This window comes from Esox lucius, chromosome 11 (assembly GCF_011004845.1).
Source record: "Esox lucius isolate fEsoLuc1 chromosome 11, fEsoLuc1.pri, whole genome shotgun sequence".
Taxonomy (NCBI): domain Eukaryota; kingdom Metazoa; phylum Chordata; class Actinopteri; order Esociformes; family Esocidae; genus Esox; species Esox lucius.
The window spans coordinates 49,231,695-49,248,700 of NC_047579.1; the positions used below are offsets into that span (position 1 = coordinate 49,231,695).

At 44.1% G+C, this 17,006-nt stretch overlaps 1 protein-coding gene across 4 annotated transcripts in view; it reads left to right on the forward strand.

Annotated features, from left to right (window-relative positions):
- The window catches only part of LOC105006258 (glutamate receptor ionotropic, NMDA 2B), a 120,212-nt gene that overhangs the window by 79,422 nt on the left and 23,784 nt on the right, over window positions 1-17,006 (forward strand). For all 4 annotated transcript variants that reach the window (XM_034295577.1, XM_034295578.1, XM_034295576.1 and 1 more), the window contains 4 exons: window positions 2,985-3,177; window positions 11,127-11,241; window positions 14,302-14,510; window positions 15,297-15,468. In XM_034295577.1, coding sequence (XP_034151468.1) covers window positions 2,985-3,177; window positions 11,127-11,241; window positions 14,302-14,510; window positions 15,297-15,468 — 689 coding nt within the window. The remainder of the gene's footprint in view (window positions 1-2,984; window positions 3,178-11,126; window positions 11,242-14,301; window positions 14,511-15,296; window positions 15,469-17,006) is intronic.

The following is a 17,006-nucleotide window of genomic DNA, read 5'->3' on the forward strand; positions in this document are numbered from 1 at the left end:
CGCATGCTTCCAAAATAGCTAATTTAGGGGCTTCTCCATGCTTCATTGAAATATATAACTGTGTGTCATCAGCATAACAGTGAAAGTTAATATTGTGATTTCGGATTACATCGCCCAGAGGGAGCATGTATAGTGAGAAAAGTAATGGGCCCAGAACCGAGCCTTGAGGAACTCCAAAGCATACCTTTGACTTGTCAGAGGATATGCCATCCACACTAACGAACTGATATCTTTCAGATAAATAAGATTTAAACCAGGCTAGAACATGTCCACGTAGCCCAATATTGGTTTCCAGTCTCTCTAAGAGAAGGGAGTGATCAATAGTGTCAAAAGCAGCACTAAGATCAAGAAGCAACAGGACGGATGCGGAACCTTTGTCTGAGGCCATTAGAAGGTCATTTGTTACCTTTACGAGTGCAGTCTCAGTACTATGATGGGATCTAAAACCAGACTGGAATATTTCATAAATGTTTTTTGTCTTTAGGAAGGCATTCAGTTGTTGGGAAACACATTTTTCTAAGATTTTTGAGAGGAACGGGAGGTTCGATATTGGCCTATAATTGTTTAATATGTCGGGATCTAGATTAGATTTTTTTAGAAGAGGCTTAATTTCCGCAATTTTTAGTGAGTTTGGTACGCATCCGGAGGAAAGGGAGCAATTTATTATGTTCAGCATTGGCTGACCTAGCACAGGAAATAACTCCTTAAGTAATTTTGTAGGAATCGGGTCTAGCTGAGAGTTTGTGGGTTTAGAACTCATTACAAATTTTGTAAATGTGTCGAGCGATACGGTATCAAAAAACTCAAGTGTCCCCATTGACACCTGATCAGGGAGGCTCCGGAAATTTTCCGGACAACCGAGATTTTTAGGACCATAACTATTTAGGGATTCAGTTATTTGTTTTCTAATGGTGACGATCTTTTCATCAAAGTAGTTCATGTATTCATTACAACTAAAGTGAAGACCCACTTCACATGCTAAGCTTTGCTTTTTTGTTAACTTTGCAACTGTATCAAAGAGAAATTTTGGATTGTTTTTGTTCGCCTCAATCAGGTTGGAGAAATAAGCTGATCGAGCAGACGTGAGTGATTTTCGGTATTGTAGTGTACTGTCTATCCAGGCTAGTCTGAATACTTCCAACTTGGTGGAGCGCCACTTTCGCTCCAATTTTCTGGAGGCTTGCTTAAGTGCTCTAGTATTGTCGGTGTACCAAGGAGCAAGTTTCTTGTTGCGTATTTCTTTAGTTTTTAGTGGTGCAACTATGTCTAATGTATTTCGCAGTATTGAGTTTAGATCCTCGATTTGATCGTTTACAGATTTATTTACTCTGTCATTTAAGAGCGAACTAGTAAGAATATCAAGGAATTTATTTGTAATCCGAGAATTTATAGTACGGCTTTTGAAACTCATTGTTTGGGGGGCAAGTGAATTTCTTGTTTTAACGGTAAATGTAATAAGACAGTGATCCGATAATCCAGGATTTTGGGGGTAAATTATTAGATCTACAATATCTATTTCTCGTGACAGGACTAAATCTAAGGTATGATTGTGGCAATGTGTTGGACCTGAGACATGTTGGATGAAACCCATTGAGTCGATTATGGCTTGAAAGGCTTTTTGAAGAGGATCATGGGGGTTTTCCATATGGATATTGAAATCGCCCAAAATTAGAATACTATCTGCCATGACTACAAGGTTAGACAAGAATTCTGGAAACTCATTGAGGAACAATGTGTATGGCCCGGGGGGCCTATAAATAGTAGCTATGTAAAATGATTTATCGGCCTGGTTAACTTTCATGAGTAAAACTTCGAAAGAATGAAACTCTGTGATATGTTTGAGAGTAAGTTTATATTTACTGTCATAAATATTTGCGACACCCCCTCCTTTTCGGGATGCACGAGGGATATGATCACTAGTATAGCCAGGAGGAGAGGCCTCATTTAAGGCAGTGAATTCTTTAGGCTTTAGCCACGTTTCACATAAACCAATAGCATCTAGTTTATGATCACTAAACTAGACCACTCTTGGTCCTGGGAATGCTCACCCTTGGTACCCTCAGTCCTGGTCCATGCAAAATGAACAAGCTCACTGTCAAACTCTGATTACTGGCTACAGTGTGGCTACTAGTGTATACCAATAATACAGTGTGTTGTTTATTAAATCGAGCCTACATTCAAAATTTGCCCATAAAATAGGCCAATGGCTATATGTTTATTCTTGGAACGTTTGTTTAAATAGCCGCAAGGTTTTAGTTTTTTAGGTTTTATTTTTGATTTTCAGATACAGTGTACCTCTACATAAGGAAAGTTAAGGGAAGACAAGCAGCATGGAAAACATCTGACGGTGTGTTTAGAGCGAACGGAGATTAAATACATGCACAGAAGCTTTTGGATTTTAAGGGAAGTAATAGCTATTCTCGAATGCTTTAAGGACAGGCAGGTCTACAGCCACGCCAGAATGGACCGTATGTAATGTGAATAAAAAAGCCTTGAATAAGTGTCCGCGGTGTGACATGTAGCTCTGGAGGGACTGAGCTGTCATCCCGGAGCCCTCCTGGGCCCACAGGTTGGATACTCTCTGCCTATTTTATGTCTGGTTGCCTGGTGATGGATTGGCCAGTCAGTGGAAGGCTGGCTACAGCAGACAGTGAGGATGCTGTTTGACGGGGAGCAGAGGAAAGGGGTGGCTGTCAGTGGAATGTGTGTTTAGCCCTTTGATTGAGTCCCTCTGCTGCATAACCACTCTTCTCCTGCTCTTTCTCTGTCTCATCTGCTGTGTGTCATGTCTTCCTCTTTCTGCTCTCTGTCTCCCCTTCTTCCGAAATACCTTCACTACGTACTGGACGCTACCGCCTGTTCTATCTTTCTCACTCTCTCTCCGTCTTTCCCTCTCTTCGGCTGTCTCCCTCTCTCTGTCTTTCTCTCTCTCCGCCCCCCCATTCGCTCTCATCCCTTTCATCTGTCTCGCCGCCTCTCTACAGGTTTAATCTCTGTGTCGTACGATGAGTGGGACTACGGCCTGGAGGCCCGTGTGCGCGACGGCGTGGCCGTCATCGCCATGGCAACCAACACCATGATGCTGGACAGAGGGGCTCACACCCTGATGAAGTCTGAGTGCCACGGGGCCACCGACAAGAAAGGGCCCATTGCCGGGAACCCCAACGAAGTGCTCAGGTGAATATGGCGTTCCAGGCGGCGTTCCAGTCAGTCCATGGAATTCTTTCAGCATCTGCACACATAAAGACCACCACACGTGTACACACACCCCCACACCAAACAGCCCCCCCCCCCTCTGCTGTCCCCCCCCCCCCCCCCCCGTCTCCTCGGCTGGGCCTTTTGAACTCGTTGTAATGCAGAGCATTCGGCAGCGGTTTGCTCTGCCAGCGCTGTAATTGGTCCCAGTGGCATTTCAGTCTGAGAACAGGCCTGTTGTGCTCCTCTGTTCAGCTGAATGTGGTGCTGCATTCCGGGGGCAGTTCCTCCCGACTCCGCCTTCTGCCACTCTGCCACTGTGTGTTTGGGGGATTGTTCGGCGTACTGTTGGGACACCAAAGTGGGTTCGGCTACTTACAAAAATCCCGTTTCCTCCACCGTATCTAGGCTTGTCAAGAGCGGCTGAGTGCTATTTCTGTTGTACCATGGCAGCTGGGCACCCAGGGAGGCTCTGAGTTCTTTTCGCTCAGGCACAGATCTGGGTGGAGTTTTGGGAGGATTTTGTTGTGCAAAATGTTCCAAGCTTGGCTCAGTCTACCTCCTGTGCTGTCTGGTAGTATACCCTCAGAGGTCATAGCTCAGCAAAGGCCGCTGTTTTTACGCCGTGTTAGGTTGCCGCTGTCCAGTGCTTTAAGGTGCCAGTCAAGCCCCCATCGCCAGTTTGTTGATCCTCTGTAATGAGCTCCCCAGTCAACATTAACCTGTTTCCTCCAATACACTACTGTAGGCAGTGCTCATGATTAAGTCACACTGAACTGACCTCAGATCATGCTCCAGTTTGACTTGAGCTAAACCTGTTGGTTGATAACCTCTTCAGAGGGTCAATGAGCTGATTAGTAGCAGATGTGACTCTAGCTGTTAGACTCAATTAGTGCTTTCTCACTATGTGGCAGATCAAGCCCTATGGAGTTTAATACATCTACCACAGGTAAAATATCATGCGTTTTTACTTGATTCAGTCATTGAATCTTGTTACTTGCTCAGTGTATGTTTCCAGGATCCTTATGTATCAGGTATTATGTGTCCGTCAATTCAATTGGATTGTTTTATTTGGAGAGAATTGGACCATTAGTTCAAATAAAACAGGATCATATAGGTATCAGTGGAAACGGACCAGGGGAAGTAGTGTGAGTTAACACATTTTGTCAACAGCATAGTGTACTGACAAGTAGCCTACAGGTATGGATGGTTTCATTTAAATCAACCAGAAAACTTCTGGATCATAATTTAAACAAAGCTATTTCCCACCTAAAGAAGTTAAAACTTAGAGGTGGTTTAGTTTTAGGAGACATATGCTTGAGAAATGTTTTGACCCTGCATGGACCTTGTTAGAGCCTCTTCCAGATCCAGACAGTGTCTGTAGGCAGCTGCAGTCCATTAAAGTACCGTTGAAAATCTGTTTATGGCGATGGAAGTGGACTCCTTCACAGAGCTTTTGGGCGATGGATTTAAAATTGTACCTGTTTATGATGGCGCTTTAATAGAACTGGGTCAGGCTGTTGTCTCTGTCGCTGTCTCTCTCTCCCACTCTCCCACTCTCTCCTTCTGTCTTTCTGTCTCTCTCTCCCCCTCTCTCCTTCTGTCCTTCTGTCTCTCTCTCCCTCTGTCTTTCTGTCTCCTCCTACCAGTACCCTGCTTCTCTCAAGTCTTGCAGTGCAGAAATGGTTTTATTTGGTATTTTTAGGTGGCAAGTATTGTATTGCCTCTCTCCCATCATGTTCTGTCTTCTCTCTCTCCCATACTGTCCAGTCTTCTCTCTTTCCCATCATGTTCTGTCTTCTCTCTCTCCCATATTGTCCAGTCTTCTCTCTCTCTCTCCCATAATGCCCTGTCTTTTCTCTCTCCTATCATGTAGTGTTTTCTCTCCCATACTTTCTGTCTTCCATCATGGACTGTCTCCTCTCTCTCCCTGTCATGTACTCTCTTCTCTCACTCTTTCTCTTATCATATATTGTCTTCTTTCTCTTTCTCCTATCATATACTTTTTTCTGTTTGCGTCTTCCCTACTTTATATTTCTATAGTTTATAACAGTTTATTTGTTGTGTTATGTTAATCATTTTGGTACAACTGTCATCTTAGCGGGTCTAAGCTGATGTTAATAACAACATTGTCACAATTTACTCCCCAACAATGGATTTTCCATCAATAACCAATTCAGCAGTCAATTTGAATTACAAAATGTACTTTTTTTCAATTGTGTAGTCCAAACAGACCAAATTCATCTTTTCCACAAAGGTTTAATCACAAAAAATGCGCAGACTTGTTATGATACACATAATTAGCTAATATTTTATTTGATTAAATGTTCCTAGTACTAGACTTGCTGTACGTTCTACCATGTTAAAAAACTATTTCCTCCCTGTTTTTTTTTGGCATATCTTTGAATATGTTTATATCATTCTGTGGGTTGTAGAATAATGTAGAGAATGTGCTTTCACCAAACGTAAGTGGTTGCTTCATTTGTTTAGTGTGCTTGATAATCAAATGTACCGTTCAGGTACAAAGAACGTCAATGCCCACATTCAACCCAAAGAAAGAGAATGTTAGGGTCAAAAAATTGGGCCTAAATTGGACCAGCCCTACCCAGTATAATTACATCTGATCTTTGCCCTTGCCATCAGGCTTAATTTGTCATGCCACAATCAAAATAAATGACTGGACACCCCAGACAAAGTTGTTGATGAACATTTGGTCAGTTATTCACATTGCACACATGAATGATAGTATGTGTGTGTGATTTGTCTTTTTCTTGCTCCCTTAGAGGTATTAGGCTTTGGGTATGGAATCAGGTAGAATCGGTAGAGAAAAAGAGCCATGATGATGTTTGCAGGGGCTCAGTTTCTTTGAATATGGGTGGTAATAAGACAGTATATGCCATACTAGCCAACTAAATAGGAAATACTATTATGAGTGACATGTAATGCAAGAAACAGTTAGACCTGGAATATGCAGAATATGGGTTTACCCCTGGGAAGAACCAGGGCTTGAGGGTGGTGTTAGACATGACCGAGTGTTTCAGGGGGCACAACAGTGTCACCTTATATAACCTGGGGCAAAATCGAATCAAAAGCTGACCAAGGGTGAGCATAGCGTGTTTGTGTGCGCATCTATGTATGTTTTGGTGTGTATGCATGTGTGTCTATGCACGTTACTATGTGTTGTAGTGAAACACTCCTCACCATTCTCCACTACTGTTCTCCACTACTGTTCTCCACTACTGTTCTCCACTACCGTTCTCCACTACTGTTGTCCACTACTGTTCTCCACCGACCGTTCTCCACCAGCGTTCTCCACCACCATTCTCCACCACCATTCTCCACCAGCGTTCTCCACCAGCGTTCTCCACCACCATTCTCCACCAGCGTTCTCCATCACCATTCTCCACCACCATTCTCCATCACCGTTCCCCACCAGCGTTCTCCACCAGCGTTCTCCACCACCATTCTCCATCACCGTTCTCCACCAGCGTTCTCCACCACCATTCTCCACCACCGTTCTCCACCACCATTCTCCATCACCGTTCTCCACCACCGTTCTCCACCATTGTTCTCCACCAGCGTTCTCCACCAGCATTCTCCACCACCATTCTCCACCACCGTTCTCCACCAGCGTTCTCCACCAGCGTTCTCCACCACCATTCTCCACCACTGTTCTCTGGTTTGGTCACCAGTGGTTTTATTAAATGTTCATATACCCAGTGTTGAGTGTGTCATGTTTCATGCAGAAGAAATAAAAGACTTTATGCTTTCAAATGGGTCACAGATGACCATACCTAAACCCAAGGGTTAGGTACTCCCATGTCTAATCCCCAGAAACATTTTGTTTCTTTAGGCCACAGGTCTCGAACTGGTTCCATGGAGGGGCCGAGTGTTGGCCGGTTTTAGTTTTTGCCTTGATTTGATTAATAAGGTCACTAATTAGTTAGGATCTATCCTCAGCTGGTCGTTAAGGTCTGGACTGGGCACCACTTTAAAGAAAAAAACTAAAACCAGCATACACTGGGCCCTCCATGGAATTGATTTGACACGTATGCGTCTGTGTTGTCAGTGCCAATAGAGATCATCATATAACATTTCTTGCATCAATAATAATAAGAATGAATACCGAGAATTATATTATTATATTTACCTCTCAAATAAACACACATACACACACGTACACCTACATACCCACACACACACAATCACCAACAAAACACATACAATAACAAATAAACCTACTTCTTTTGTTACTTTCTTTAGATACCATTTTTGAAAATTCAATCACTAAATTACAATACTTGTTTAGTAGTGTTATTCATTACTAAGTAATATCAGCTGATTTATTAAAAGCTCCTGATCCATTTTTCACAGACCTCTTTCATAATTCACATGTGTACATGCACTAGGAATGTGTGTCAGGCCATGTGACTTAGCATTTGGTGTTGTACAGCATGTGTGACTGTGGTGTGGAAGTGTGTGTGTAAATTAATTTACACGTGTGTGTGCATGTGGGTGATAATGTTTGTAGCATCTGTGCATTTTATACATCTTCTGTAGTTCTAGCAAGCCGGTCTGTACCTGTGAACGGTTTATGTTAGTATAAAGCATCTACATCTTCTGACAATCTGGCCTGTGTGACGGTAAGGAGGGCAGTGAGTGGGAGAAGGTGACATAGACGAGGAAGTTAAACACACTTTACAGCCAAGAAAAGTATTGTTACCGAGACAGAGAGGAAAAACGGGTTTGTGTTGAAGTGAAGAAATATGCACCCCCCCACCCGCTCTCCCTCATTCCCCGTCTCACTCTCTGCTTCTCTCCCTCTGTCCCTCTGTCTCTCTCTCTCTCTGTCTCTCTCTGTGAGATTATGGTTCCCATAGCAACGCAGCAGATTGGCTTGGAAATCGCAATGGTTGTGGGTACCATGGCAACACATTACATATTCTTGTAAGTCTCCCAGTTGCCGTTGTCAGTGTGTGTAGGACGGTACAGTATGCAGATTCACACACTAATATCCCACATGTACATTGGCGTGTGTGACTACACCATGCTCACTAAACATGAAAGAATATTCACCCTTGAGCCATTTTGTAAATGGCTTATAATTCATGCAGCATTTTCGATGGGCTTTGTGTCTGCGCAAAATATGCTGTTGACACATACAGTCAGGGCCAGGACTTTTCAGTGCCATAGTCGATGGTAGATTTACGGGGCCCCCAAACAAGCAGCGAAATATTTTAGTCGCCTGGCTATTTTAGTTACACATTTTTGCCATTTGATGAATAGAAATGTTTAAATTACATAATACAAGCATAGTACATTCATTAATTGGACAGAGTTTTGCCATAGCAATTTGTTTGTTGAGAATGCTTTTGGTGTCTGTAAATTAATTATGTGGGAAATTGTTGGGTTCTTTTTTAAATTTATTGTTTTAGCAAATATGAATCGAATAACCACCACACAAGTAAACCTGAGTCAGGCAATGACTTTTGTCAATGTCCTGTGGTGCTCCTGCATGTCATTTACAAGGCAACAGATTAAATTAGTGATGCACATTCTCAGTGTGAAAATGCACAGGGATGAGTTTCATGCTCAAATAATTATCAAGAGTCTTATTCTGGTGGCACAATGATGGATGCAGGGCTGCCATTTAAGAAATAGAGCTAATATTGCTTATGGTGTCAGATTAGTGTTCGGGTGTAGCACATGCACAGAGTGGCTCACTTGAGCAAGATCCTCACATGCACCAGTGGTAGGTGAGGAGATTGAACTTCAGAGCTTGTAAGTGTGATGTTGGGCAAGCTAAAAAAGAACGGTCATGATCTGTAAATTAGTTAGAAAGATGCCCCCCACCCCCACAGTATAAGTATTCATCAGTGGAAAGAACTATGAGCTTTCTGTACTCTCACAAATTGCATGCTATGATGGTTAATGAATCAGCATTAATATATAATAGGTTAGGGTGGTTAGAAACATTACCTGGGGGCTTGGTTGATTGTGGACATAATGGACTGCTTCTCATGCCCTACAGAATCCACATGGAGGTACTGTGGTTGGTGTTTGTTTTAACACCGCAGCGATCCGTCAGTGGCATTTTAAGAAACCAGGAAAGCAACAATTCCTTAAAAAACGGAACCCATTCCATTTCAGTAGTGTACTTCTCAAGGTTATTTCCCCTTAATATATTCTAGCAAAACATGAAGTCTGCAAAAGATGGATATGGTATTACAATCCAAAGGTAAATACAGTATGCGTATCAGAGATGTCCTTGCGAGGGAAATGGTCAGTTTATGAGGGTACGAAACAGCATGGTTTTGTTTTCGATTAATACTTCCACTTGTTGAAAAATTACAGATTTCTCACCAATTTATTGCACGCGGCTTTGATATTCAGCTTGCTCAATGTCAGTTTTCGCAGGCATGAAAGTGTTATTTTGCTGGCCAACACTGTGGCTCATTGCATACAAAGCACTAGTTCCCATATGAAATGAATGATGTAGCATGTACTTGTGCACAATTTCTGGTCAATTGTGAGAGGGAGCATTTTCAAAACTACTGGCTGGTATTGTCTAAAAGCTCTGGAGCATAACTTCAATATTTCAAAAAAAAAATTTCCTCTTACAATAGCAAGTAAAAATCTTTGACTACTTGGCTGAATGATGCTTGAGAAACTTGATGTCATAAACCCTGAGATTTGGACTGGTGACATTTTGAATCTAACAGTTCACTCATCGTGTCGTTAATCAATCAACTCTTAATACGCAACACAGATGTCACTCAAACACTCCCTGTTCCGAGTCCGCCTCTGTGTATGTGTGTGTGTGTGTGTGTGTGTGTGTGTGTGTGTGTGTGTGTGGTTGACAGGGGCTGACATGTGTGGCATGCCTGTTATTCGCCAGTGGAGAGCTATTGTGTGTGGACAGGAAGTCAGTGGTCGGACTCAGTCCCTGAGGGTGGGAGTGGGAGAAGAGTGCTAGCGGTGAGCAGTTGTAGCGCTACACAGAGTTCTAGTGATAGGCTGGTTAGGCCAGCTAGAGCTTAGCTCTCTCTGAAGAGACAGTTCAGTACAGGTAGGTAGCAGCGCACCAATGAGCATGTGTGCAATACCCGTATACATGCGCACGCACGCACACGCACACACACACACACACACACACACGCACGCACGCACGCACACACGCACGCACGCACGCACGCACGCACGCACACACACACACACACACACACACACACACACACACACACAGCACTCTTAGCTCCAGTCATGCCTCATCTTTTTCATTTATTTATTTATATATGCATTGTGTGGATGGTGTTGAGGCAGAGTGTTGCCATGGAAACAGTAAATCAGAGAGTGAGAGGCAGGGAAAGAGAATAGAGGGAGAGAGAGACCGAGGCAGAGCAGTAGAACGAGTTCACCTTATAGAAACACTAATGTTCTCTCTCTCTCTCTGTATTGCTCTCTCACACACACACACACACAGATATATATTTATATATGTATACAACTAAGAAACTACTGCTAACACGTAATCGAAACACTTTGAATGGGGTTGCAATGTCATGATCATCAATGCAGCAACAGACATTTACTGCTCTTCTCTATTTTATTCCATTCTACTCTATTCTGCTCTATCTATTCAACTTGATTCCATTCTACTCTATTCTGCTCTATCTATTCAACTTGATTCCATTTTACTCTATTCTGCTCTATCTATTCAACTTGATTCCATTTTACTCTATTCTGCTCTATCTATTCAACTTGAATCCATTCTACTCTATTCTGCTCTATCTATTCAACTTGAATCCATTCTACTCTATTCTGCTCTATCTATTCAACTTGATTCCATTCTACTCTGTCCTCTTTCCACCGTTCTCCTCCTGTGTGTGGGAATAACAACCCTGCTGAATTGAATCTTTGTCCCCCTGCAGGTATCTGATGAACGTGACATTTGAGGGCCGGAACCTGTCTTTTAGTGAAGATGGCTACCAGATGCACCCCAAACTGGTCATCATCCTCCTGGACAAGATGAGACAGTGGGACAAGGTGAGGATTGGCCTCTGGAGGGGTGTGTGTGTGTGTTTATTTGTAGTTCCATGTCATCCTGTCTGTTTACCTTACTCTGTTCCTTCTATTCTCTTTCAATACCGCTCGGTTTCTGCTCTGCAATCTATAGTCTGTCCTCTGATCAGCGAGCAAGGTGACTCTCTTCCCTTCTCCTCTCTCCTCCCCTCCCTTCTCCTCTCTCCTCCCTCCCTTCTCCTCTCTCCTTCCCTCCCTTCTCCTCTCTCCTCCCCTCCCTTCTCCTCTCTCCTCCCTCCCTTCTCTTCTCTCCTCCCCTCCCTTCTCCTCTCTCCGCCCCCCGCGCGTCCTCTCTCCTCCCTCCCTTCTCCTCTCCCCTTCCTCCCTTCTCCTCTCTCCTCCCTCCCTTCTCCTCTCTCCTCCAGTTCTGGCTCTCATGTTTAATTCCTAGTTTGACTTCCAGCTGGACCCCTTTTTGGATTCTAATGAGTGCAGACGTCCAGCCCTACTCCTTCTGTCCTCTACTCCTTTATCTGTCTGCTCTTTTGAAGTAGTTCTGAAGCTGTGTAATGCCTGTCCCGTCTGCTTCACACACGGCAGGTTGACTGTCTGGAGTCAGTAGTCTGGTTGAGAGATGGCAGGTTGACTGTCTGGAGTCAGTAGTCTGGTTGAGAGATGGCAGGTTGACTGTCTGGAGTCAGTAGTCTGGTTGAGAGATGGCAGGTTGACTGTCTGGAGTCAGTAGTCTGGTTGAGAGATGGCAGGTTGACTGCCTGGAGTCAGTAGTCTGGTTGAGAGATGGCAGGTTGACTGTCTGGAGTCAGTAGTCTGGTTGAGAGATGGCAGGTTGACTGTCTGGAGTCAGTAGTCTGGTTGACAAATGGCAGGTTGACTGTCTGGAGTCAGTAGTCTGGTTGAGAGATGGCAGGTTGACAGTCTGGAGTCAGTAGTCTGGTTGAGAGATGGCAGGTTGACTGTCTGGAGTCAGTAGTCTGGTTGAGAGATGGCAGGTTGACTGCCTGGAGTCAGTAGTCTGGTTGAGAGATGGCAGGTTGACTGCCTGGAGTCAGTAGTCTGGTTGAGAGATGGCAGGTTGACTGTCTGGAGTCAGTAGTCTGGTTGAGAGATGGCAGGTTGACTGTCTGGAGTCAGTAGTCTGGTTGACAAATGGCAGGTTGACTGTCTGGAGTCAGTAGTCTGGTTGAGAGATGGCAGGTTGACAGTCTGGAGTCAGTAGTCTGGTTGAGAGATGGCAGGTTGACTGTCTGGAGTCAGTAATCTGGTTGAGAGATGGCAGGTTGACTGTCTGGAGTCAGTAGTCTGGTTGAGAGATGGCAGGTTGACTGTCTGGAGTCAGTAGTCTGGTTGACAGATGGCAGGTTGACTGTCTGGAGTCAGAAGTCTGGTTGAGAGACGGCAGGTTGACTGTCTGGAGTCAGTAGTCTGGTTGAGAGATGGCAGGTTGACTGTCTGGAGTCAGTAATCTGTTTGACAGACGGCAGGTTGACTGTCTGGAGTCAGTAGTCTGCTTGAGAGATGGCAGGTTGACAGTCTGGAGTCAGTAGTCTGGTTGAGAGATGGCAGGTTGACTGTCTGGAGTCAGTAGTCTGGTTGAGAGATGGCAGGTTGACAGTCTGGAGTCAGTAGTCTGGTTGACAGATGGCAGGTTGACTGTCTGGAGTCAGTAGTCTGGTTGAGAGATGGCAGGTTGACTGTCTGGAGTCAGTAATCTGGTTGAGAGATGGCAGGTTGACTGTCTGGAGTCAGTAGTCTGGTTGAGAGATGGCAGGTTGACTGTCTGGAGTCAGTAGTCTGGTTGACAGATGGCAGGTTGACTGTCTGGAGTCAGAAGTCTGGTTGAGAGACGGCAGGTTGACTGTCTGGAGTCAGTAGTCTGGTTGAGAGATGGCAGGTTGACTGTCTGGAGTCAGTAATCTGTTTGACAGACGGCAGGTTGACTGTCTGGAGTCAGTAGTCTGCTTGAGAGATGGCAGGTTGACAGTCTGGAGTCAGTAGTCTGGTTGAGAGATGGCAGGTTGACTGTCTGGAGTCAGTAGTCTGGTTGACAGATGGCAGGTTGACTGTCTGGAGTCAGTAGTCTGGTTGACAGATGGCAGGTTGACTGTCTGGAGTCAGTAGTCTGGTTGACAGATGGCAGGTTGACAGTCTGGAGTATGAGTCTCTGTAGTCAGTTTGCTGTAGCCTGACAACTTTCCTTTCTTGAGTGGGTATGTGTGTGTCTGTGTTAGTGTTTTTATGTGTGTGTGTGTGTGTGTGTGTATGTGTATGCTCAAGTGCCAGCTCCTTGTCCAAACCTCATATCTTAACAGGCCCAATTACTTGATAATCCATATCCATTTATACCCAGACGATTCCCAGAAATAAGTGGCCATTAGCTGCTGCTGAAGTAGAGGGCAAAAGACAGGAGTCTTCAGGTATGATTTGTCAGTAATGGTGAAAATTGAGTAAATGATCCTTCTAATTCAGTGCTGAGAAGCAAAGGGATTGTTGGGTCCTCCAGGAATCCAGTCGGACACTCTGATATAGAGTCCTAGCATTCGTATACAAATGACTTTATCTCTCCCTCCCTCTGTCTGCTCCCCATTCTGAATTCAACTCTCTTCCCTAGTCTTCTGTCATCCTTCACTTTAACCTTCTGACTACCCAGTGAGCTCTGGGATGTCTCGGTGCCCACCAACCGCTTGTTGATGTGATTGGATGAATTTACAGTAGTGAACCCCCCCCCCCCCCACATCCATTTCTCTCACTCATTCCGTTAATCATCCACCGTCTCATCCATGGGTTTTGGTGTGTTATCGTGACATGTTTACGCTCATTAATCCTTCCTTATTGTGTGCTCACTGACAGATGAATAGATTTATATATTTATATTCAACGCTTTGGCAAAATAGTGCCATTTTGAGTTTTTATAATTTTCCAAGGGGCCTATTTTTGCATGTTATTTTCAACCAAATATGCATTGGCAAAAGGTCCGAACAAATTCTAATATCATTCTGAATCCAGAACAGAAGCGCAGTGTTACCACAGAAGGCAGCCTGACTGCGTGTTTGTTTACTGTCCCAGGTTGGGAAGTGGGAGAATGGCTCACTGTCCATGAAGTATCACGTGTGGCCTCGTTTTGAGCTCTACTCAGGGGCAGAAAGCCGAGAGGACGACCACCTGTCCATCGTAACGCTGGAGGAGGCGCCGTTTGTCATCGTGGAGGACGTAGACCCCCTCAGTGGCACCTGCATGAGAAACACCGTGCCCTGTAGGAAACAGCTCCAGACCATGTGAGGGCAAACCTAACACAGCACTGTGTCATGTCACATACTAATTCTTTAACACAGTCTGTATCCATTACACTGCTGTACTGTAACACCATTCCACAACAGTGTATTCAGCAATAATACAGAGTATTGATGTCTAAACAGTGTCCAAGTCTATCATTTTAATACGTATTATCGTTCTAGTCCTGACCTTCATAGTCTCCTACCGTTAGTACCTCGGGCCCTGTTCTTCTAGCCCCGTGGGAGTGTCTGCCTCCAGTCTCTACATCGTATTGAGTTGCATTCGGCCTCTAATTGTCTGGGTTGCCCTGTCATGTCTCAATATTTTCCTTTCTCCACCAACTCTTCTTCTGTCTCACCCTGCCGTGGACGTTATTCGCAACACGGTCGTGATGATATCCAGGCTAGCGGGGTAGGAGGAGTTCCCTTACAGAAGTCTATAGAAAGCAGACTGCTAACACGCTGAAATGTTCCCTCCTGTCCACTCTCTGTCTGAACATACGCTAGTCAGCATGAAAACATATACCTGCCTGCCGCCCAAGATGTGTGAATGCCCAGTATACTGTATATAGCTCCATGGTTCTACCTCTTTTTACCTTCTGCCTTTTTTTTTTTTGACATTCCCAAAGTTCGTCCATTCTGTTCCACTCCCCTGCTACATGTCACCTCTTCTATTCCACTGCTTTCTCTTTTCTTCTCCGATCTCTTACGCTGCCTTAACTCTCCGCATGCTTTTTCCTTTGTCTGCCGGACCCTTCCTCCCTGGCTCTTTTCCTCTCTCTCTCTTAGGAATAAAACTCAAGACTCTGGGATCTATATCAAACGCTGCTGTAAGGGCTTCTGCATTGACATCCTGAAGAAGATTGCCAAGCATGTAAAGTTCACCTACGACCTCTACCTAGTGACCAATGGAAAACATGGCAAGAAGATCAACGGCACCTGGAACGGCATGGTGGGAGAGGTGGGCCCCAGGATCTGTGTGTATCATAGTGACATGGTTCTGGTTAGTTACGACTGGAGCTGGAGACAATCCCTGTGTGTATCATAGTGAGATGGTTCTGGTTAGTTACGACTGGAGCTGGAGACAATCCCTGTGTGTATCATAGTGAGATGGTTCTGGTTAGTTATGACTGGAGCTGGAGAAACCCTTGCCACCTTATAGAAATATTTAGTAGTATTTTTTTATTTTTTGTAAAAGCACTTTGTGACAACTGCTGTTGTAAAAAGAGCTTTATAAATACATTTGATTGATTGATTGATATTCTGTCAGCTTTTATAGAATGCATAGATTTTTTTCAATTGCGCAAAAGGCACAATCAACATTTGGGGGAATTAAGATTAACTGGGAATTTGATCTAGCGACCAACTGTGTACTGGCCCCACGCTCTGATTATCCAACCACAGTAGCTGGCTACCGTGTCACTTAATCTAAGCTGAAAAGCTACTTCCAAGTTTCCAGCAAGCATACCTAATAGTAAATCTGTTTCAGACCACAGTTTTTGGATAAATGGGAAATTCCTTGTGCTATCTGGCAAATAAATATTATTTGGCTCTAGTTCAGAGAAAACTATATTTTGTCAAAGCACATGGGGAAGGGGCAAAATTTAATAATTTTAAAAGGTTAGTTGTACACTGGACCACAACTAAGCCCAAAATATTGCATACCTGGATAACATTTACACAAGAATATTTATTGAATTCCTGGGGAATACCTGGAATAAGATTTCCTCAATTAAACTAACTGATTTGTTATGGTTTTCTGGGCTAAATGTCCCAACAGCAGAAATAAAGTTTTTCTTTGATGGACATGTTTCCCAGGCCACCTGGCTCTCAACCCCTGCCATAGACTATTTACTAATTTCACTTCAGTTCAGAATTCTCATGCAGATTAGTGAATGTGCTTAAATGACTATTCATTTTGCATATGAATCATGCCCATGTTAACTATCTACTTAGGACCTCTACTCTCACGCTGTGAATTCAGATTTAGGCAGAATGTCAGTAACCTCATTCCCTGACACTTCAGAGCACTGATGGGCTTTAAATCAATCCAGTCAGAATGTGTTGTGAGTGTGACTTGTTTCACAAAGATGTTTCTGTGAGTCAGACATGTCCAACTGGCTCACTGCGCTATGGCGAGTCAGTTGAACCCATTCTGCATGCCAGTTAATTTATGAAGATGGGAAACTCTCCATGGCACTGGAGGTCAGTGCCCAGGGGGCCTAAACAAAGTGATTGTCCTGGACAACAGTGCATAGCAGTGAGCAATCAGCAGGACAATATGCCAAACGGCCGATTCCCTAATCAATACATCGTACAAGCACCAAAGCATCGCAAATGTCAGGGCCTAAGGTTTTTTTCTTCCTCTGCTGATTAGGAGCCTTTTACAGCACAACCGTGGACACATATGTCTGTCTAGCCTTTTGTTTTAACATCGTCCTAATTTCAGTTTTTCTCCCATGTCCCCATTGGATTAAGATCTTAGTAGTTGGCCCCGGC